Source organism: Meleagris gallopavo, chromosome 29 (genome assembly GCF_000146605.3).
Source record: "Meleagris gallopavo isolate NT-WF06-2002-E0010 breed Aviagen turkey brand Nicholas breeding stock chromosome 29, Turkey_5.1, whole genome shotgun sequence".
NCBI lineage: Eukaryota > Metazoa > Chordata > Aves > Galliformes > Phasianidae > Meleagris > Meleagris gallopavo.
Window position 1 is genome coordinate 3982163 of NC_015039.2, and position 6476 is coordinate 3988638.

The following is a 6476-nucleotide window of genomic DNA, read 5'->3' on the forward strand; positions in this document are numbered from 1 at the left end:
CACGTGGTCGGTGCGTGCCGGGCTGGGCGCGGGGCTGTGCGGTTCCGGGCCCCCCGTCACCCCGCTGCCCGCCCCGCAGGCTCCGAGATGATCGAGACCCAGGAGGACATCTACGTGGGCTCCATCGAGACGGACCGCGGCGTGCGCGAGCAGGTCCGCTTCTACGACACGCGGGGGCTGCGGGACGGCCTGGAGCTGCCCAAGCACTGCTTCTCCTGCACCGACGGCTACGTGCTGGTGTACAGCACCGACAGCAAGGAGTCCTTCAAACGAGTGGAGCTCCTCAAGAAGGAGATCGACAAATGCAAAGACAAGAAGGAGGTGAGCGCTGCTGCTGCCCTTCGGCGGGGGCTGCCGTGCTGGGCGGCTCTTGGCTCCGATTGCGGAGGGCCGGCCGCGAAAGCGGCTCTGTGCGTTTTGCTGCTGGCAGAACAGCGGTCTGCTGCTTCGGTTGCTCCATAAGGGGCTGTTGGTCTTACCGGCGCTGACTGAGATCTCGGCTGCCCAGGTGGGACTTTTCCTGCAGGGCTCTGCAGTGCTGCATGCACAGCTGCTCGCTGGGCCCTTCCAGTTTGGGGCTGGTTTGAAACAAACCCAAGCAGAAGGGTGAAACCGCCCAAAGAAAGGTGTTCTGAAAGGGGGAATTATTTGCGGGCAGGGCCTGGCACTGAAGGCGTTGCCAAAGCAGCACTGCTCAGCTCTGCCTTCACTACCAGCTGGGGTTTTTTCTCCCTGTTTGTGAACAGGTCACTATCGTGGTTTTGGGCAATAAATGTGACCTGCAGGAGCAGCGCCGGGTGGACCACGACGCAGCCCAGCATTGGGCCAAGGGTGAGAAGGTGAAGCTGTGGGAAGTGTCCGTGGCTGACCGGCGTACGTTGATTGAGCCCTTCATCTACCTGGCCAGTAAGATGACGCAGCCACAAAGCAAGTCTGCTTTTCCCCTGAGCCGCAAGAACAAGGGCAGCGGGTCTGTGGATGGCTGAGCCTCGTCTTGCTCTTCCGATGCCACCTCCTGTCCCTCACCTCTCTCCTTCCCTTGCACGTACCTCCTGCTGAGCCTCTTTGGTGCTATGGAGCCTGCAGGAAGCCTGGTGGCATGAGGAGTGGGCTTCCCAGGGCTGGGGATGGTCTTTGAGGAGGAGAGAGGTGACCCATCTCCCTGTACTGACACGAGAGCTGTTTTCACTGCCCAGGCCCTGCCAATGTTAAGGCGCTACAGGAAAGCCAGGATTCACCAAGTGCACCCCTCTGCTCTCAGGGCACGGGCTGACACCTGGGGGCTTCGTGCTGCCCCTGAGGAGGCCCAGCAGCCTGGGATCAGCTTCACATCTGAGTACAGCAGGCCATAGGAAAAGATTTCCCCCTCTCAAGAGCTGCTCTCTTTTGTACTGATCCAACATGAGAAGAACCCATTTGAGGGCTGTGCCTCCCCAGTCTCCTTGCTGGACCCCAGCTGGCTCTGCGGTGCTGCAGCTTTGTCTCAGCAGGTTGCTCCTTACCTGGCCGTGTCCTCTGCACCCCGACTTGCAGGAATATTCAGTCCTTGGCCAAGCTGCATGCAGGTGAGCCTCCTGCCCCAGGAAACGCACAGTGCAGAGCAGGGCAAGGTGCTGTTCCCGAGGGCAGGCTCAGGCCCCACATCTCACAGTGCACAGCACACTGCTGTGCTCTTTTGCTGAGGGCAGACCCAGTCCTGACCCGGGAGGCGGGGGGCTGTGCTCAGCCCTTGCACACGCAGGGGCAGCTCTCACCACCTCACGGTTGTGATGCCTCAGAACCACCACGAGACAAAGGGATGCTGTCCCAGTCCTGCCCAGCAACACTTTGCTCCCCTTGGCAAGTCTGGATCTGGGAAAAAGAAATGATGAGAAAGCCCTGGCTTGTTTATACTTGTTCCTTTTATTTACTGAGTAACACAATAAAGCGATGAGATTCGATTATCAAAATATTTTCCTTTTTTTTTCCCCAACAGTTATAGTACATCAAAAATATACAATGAACATTACAGGAGGGGTACTGGCCAAGTCCCTAGAGTCTGTTATTCCATTTTTCTGTGGTTTTTTTTGTTGGTTTTTTTTTTTGGAATCAAACTTCACATCACTCCAAGGTTATTTACAGAGGGGCACGCCTTACTGAGCGCTATGGACTATGCCCTACTATCTAGCACAGCATATGCTAAGTCAAAGGCAGAAATGCTTTGGATTGCATGGGGGCAGGGAGGGGTCTCTGGAGGCGGAGGGGATGCGATAGAGGCAGGATGTTCTTATGCAGCTCATTGCAGTATTATTGTTATTAGAAGGAATGGCTTTCAAGGGTTAAAGTGCCAAGTGTAGGAGTGTATCAGGACTCCACTGGTGGAGAGGTGACAGGAGCAGCCACTGCTGGCTCCAGCACAGGCTTTTTAAAACAAAATGCAGGGGGAACAACCCAGTGGTGCCCAGCTGCTCCTGCAGGCTGCAGCACGGCCACAGCTGCCCTCTGCCGCAGCCAGAGCTGAGAGGAGGCCTGGAGAAGAGCACAGTGAGACGGGTACGGTGAGGGCCTGGGTGGCTGCAGGCTGCTTGGCACTGAGATGCTGTCAGAGCCACATCCTCCTGCTGCCTGCTGGCCCCAGCCAGCCCCCATCCTGTCCTGGGAGATGCGGGGTTGTCTCCTGGTCTGGGCCACACGTGTCCCCCAGGCTGGTGGGTCCCACTCCGTGTCCCTGCTGAGGCCACCGCTGCAGAAGCCTTCTGCCCTCCGCTGCTCTCTTAAGCTGGTCTCCCCACCACCTCAGGACCTCGTGTCTACTCTGATCTTTCCATACGTGATCCCCCCTCCCTTGGTGCCCTCTCTCCCCGTCCCTCCCTGAGGTAGAGGGAGATGCCCTGAGCAGATAAATCCATACCCACATGCTTGTTTGTACTCTTCTGCATGGGTAACACAGCAGCAGCACTCCATGGGGCAGCACTGCCCGTGGTGTGAGCAGAATGCCTTCTGGATGTGGGAGCTGAGCTCTGCGCCAGCAGGACCCAGTGGCTGCTCCCTCCATGCAGCACTCCCTGCTGTCACCCGAGGTTCCCAGCTCTGGGAACAGAAGCATTAGGTGGCAGCAGGTCCCCGTACACCTCCAAGACCTCATCCTGAGCACTGGTGGTGCACACTGGGCAAAATCCTCCTGAAATTCACGTGTTGCTTATGGCCAAGATGTCAGATATGTGCGCTTGTGCGTGTAGATTCCCAGACGTGCAAAACCACCTCATCCCAAGGGCTGGGCAAGAACACAGCCTCGTGCCGGGATGCTGCAGAGGTCTCTGTGCCAGCACCCGGCCTGGGGATGGGAGGGGACAGCACGGCAGAGGAACCACCTGCACAGAGCTGAGTGTTGCTTTGTGTCCTTTCTGCTCCAAACAACACCCCCAGCCCTACAGACTGAGCACCAAAAACGTAGACAGCAAACAACGAGCCAGCTGCTCCCGTGGGATTGCATAGATCGGGGCGGGTCGTCACTCCAGCATGAGGTCCATTTGGGCTGTGACTTTCCTGCAGGTTTCTATTTACAGCAGCACTGGGAACGCAGAGAGCTGCAGGTACAGTTTTCAGATCAGGTCCTCGCTGGGCCTCCTGAGCACAGTGAAAAGAGAGCATCTGAGGGAGGCTGGCAGTGCCTGCTCCTTCCTCCCTGATTGTCTGGGCTGCCAGGATGCCTTCGCTTGGCAGAGTCATAAACTCCTTGGAAGCTCCTAATGGGGATGGAGCGGATGGTGAGCAACGACAGCGCCTTCCTCTGGAGAACCAAAAGTGCTTTGGGGACATTCACGAAGCCTCACAGCATCTCCCCTGAGGTAGGGGCAGGATTGTGCCCCCCGGGGTGGGACTGAGGCGAACAGCCGGCATCAAGCAGGGCTCAGAGCACAGTGTCCCCTCCTTCCCACCTCAGGGAGCGCAAACCAGATGGGAGCAGAGCCTGTGCCCAAATTCTGTGCTTCTCGGGATGCCTGGGAGAAAGGCTGTGTGCTTTCAGAGGGCAGAGGAGGGAGTCCCAGGCTTTGCCTATTGCTCTCGGAGTGAGGATGTGACCACCGTGGCCTATGGCTCTTTGGCGTGGGACAGATGAGACCAGCGGGGACCAGGGCTGCTCCACCCCCGGGGGACCAGCCAGCTCCTCTCCTCTCGATCTGGGAACTGGGAGGCAGACAAGAAGCACAGCAAGGTCCTGGTGGCTCCAGCACCATCCTCACCCCACGTGGCCCAACCGCTGCGGGGCCAGCATGGGCAGGGGGAGCGGCAGAGGGGGCACGGTGGGGCTGGGCTCCGGCAGAGCGTCGTGCACCAACAGGAGCCAGCCGGAAGCAAAGGGGAAGCCTGGGTCGATGCCTACTGCTACGGTTTCCCATCAGCCAGGAGAGCAGTCAGTGCCCCGCGCAGCCCCATGGCACGGCCGATGGACCCGGCGAGCGGCTCTAATAGGGTGCGAAGACGATGGGGCCCGGCGTGGTGCGGACGTGGGCTGGAGGCGTTCGGAATAGGGCTGGTCCGAGGATCGGGGCTTGGAAGAGCGTGGTGGCAGCGGCCGGGCGCAGGGCGAGAGGCCCAGGCATGGCGCACACAGCCGTGGTGAGCGGGCTGGGCAGGAAGCGCGTCGCCAGCGTCTTGGTGAGGTGCTTCTGCAGAGCCAGCTTGGACTGCGGGAGGGAGAGGAGACCTCATGGGGGCTGCAACAGCTCAGAGCAGCCCCTGCAGCAGCCCTGCGGTGTCTGCAGCAAACACAGAGCGCAGCCCCGGCACTGGGAGGCCCCAGCCCCACGCTCTACCCCAGCTCCCCCTGCCTGCTGCTCCCCAGCTCCTAGGCTGGTATTTCTGCCAGCTCCCCACCGCACCAGGCAGGGAGGCCCAGGTCCCTGCAGATAAACGTCTGGGCTTGGTTCAGCTGAACTGTGCCAACCCCAGGCACTCAAACAGCACAGCTGTCGGCTGCCAAATGTGAGCCAGGTGGAAGGACCCCAAATACTGCAGCTGCTCAGAGTGCTGCTGCCAGAGGGCTGAGCTCTCCCCGTGCTTTCCGTCACACGAAGGAGAACCAGAGCCTCCTCTCAGCTCCACAGTCCTCCCCCAGCGGGATCCGTGGGGTGCAAGGAACGGAGGCTTTGAGAACAACAGTGTGTCTTATAGCAGATGTGTCATGCAGTTGGGTGTTGCAGACAGCCAGCGGGTGGGTGATTTGCTGGGAGACAAATACCTTGAGAATACTCACTGCGAGGGCAGCGTTCTTCTGCAGCTTGTTGTAGGGGCTGTACTTGGGCTTGGGCGGCTTCCCGGCCAGCCTGTCTTTGTGCCGCCGGCTGCTCATGTGCTGCAAGAGGACAAGGGCCAAGCGATGGGCACCACGGGCACAGCTGATGCCCTCTGACCCCCCCCAAACCTGTGTTTTCCACACAGCGGGGAGAACCCACAGGGCTATGGCAAACACATGCAGATCCCCTTGGCTTAAGGGAGGGATTTCAAAGGGATGAGTCCCGTAAAACCCAGGACTTAAGAGATGCTCCTCTCCCACGGGCGTCGTGCTGACAGATGCTCACTGAAGCTCTGTGTTTCCCAGGGGAAGTGCACATCTGAGGCTCAGTGCTGTTACCTGTTTGAGCTGGGTCTCGGAGTTCACGTAGATCTCGCACACTTGGCAGTGGAACGCCTTGTTCTGGATGTTGATGCTGCCCTTGTTGCCGATTCTCTTGGCTTTGTGCCCTGCCCGGGCCAGCAGTTTCCCCCGGCCGCGCCGCAGCTGGGCGCTGTGTCCTTCCAGCATGGATTTGTGCTTGGCACCTGGGGACGGAGAGACGCTCAGCAAACACCAAACCCTCCGTCCCTCTGCAGCAAGACCCCGTCCCATCCCATTCCCAGCCCCTGCCAGACGCTCCCAGAGATGCCTGCCCCCAACTCCTTCCACACGTCAGACCTTCGGAGAAACGGCTGTTTTCAGCGTGTCCGGGAGCCGTCGCCATCTCCGAGTATTAGCACAGCATCCGCACTGCGCCCAAGGTCAGAGCGGTGCCGGCACAGAGCTGGGAGGAGCTCGGTGGGCCCCGGGGGGGCAGGAAGGAGAGCCCCAAATCCCGCACACCTGGGGACGGAGCGCTGCGTCCGCCCCTTCCCAGCGAGGGCTGGGGGTGGGCAGGTAATTCAAGCCCCCGCTAATTCCTTCTATTTCTTAAGGCGTTAAGCGAGGAGCCTGAGCTCGGCGCTGCGTGACAGCCGGAGCAGCAGCCTGCGAACATTTTGTTTGTTTGTTCTTTTTCCTCAAATCAGCGCCCGTCTTTGTAACCGGAGCTGACAAAAGCCAAAGGACACGTCTGCAGCTAAGCCCTGGGGCGGGGGCTGCTGGCTCCCAGCTCCCGCTGCGGCGGGGGGGTGGGGGGGCTCCCCCCGATAGGATCGGGGCTGCGCGGGCTGAGCATCGCGTGCAGATGGAGCCGGCGCTGCAGAGACTGCGGCACTGC

The 6476-nt window shown here is 60.0% G+C and overlaps 2 protein-coding genes across 3 annotated transcripts in view; one reads left to right on the top strand and one right to left on the bottom strand.

Annotated features, from left to right (window-relative positions):
* NKIRAS2 (NFKB inhibitor interacting Ras like 2) overlaps positions 1 to 1947 on the top strand; it is a 2850-nt gene extending 903 nt beyond the window's left edge. Inside the window, exons 3-4 of the mRNA XM_010724725.2 lie at positions 2 to 321; positions 747 to 1947. Of these exons, the coding sequence (XP_010723027.1) occupies positions 2 to 321; positions 747 to 986 (560 nt within the window). The 3' untranslated portion in view covers positions 987 to 1947. The remainder of the gene's footprint in view (position 1; positions 322 to 746) is intronic.
* Positions 1948 to 1957: 10 nt separating this feature from the next.
* LOC104914620 (zinc finger protein 385C) lies at positions 1958 to 6366 on the bottom strand. Of its 2 annotated transcripts, none has more exons than XM_010724682.3 (4): positions 5936 to 6366; positions 5615 to 5802; positions 5222 to 5335; positions 1958 to 4667 (listed from the first exon to the last, which is right to left on the bottom strand). In XM_010724682.3, the coding sequence occupies exons 1-4, from the start codon at positions 5979 to 5981 to the stop codon at positions 4446 to 4448; spliced, it is 570 nt and encodes a 189-aa protein (XP_010722984.1). In that variant the 5' UTR covers positions 5982 to 6366; the 3' UTR covers positions 1958 to 4445. The 2 variants fall into 2 exon arrangements, with proteins under 2 accessions (XP_010722984.1, XP_010722985.1); XM_010724683.3 differs by having other exon boundaries at positions 5237 to 5335; positions 5936 to 6364.
* Between the last annotated feature and the right edge of the window lie 110 nt (positions 6367 to 6476).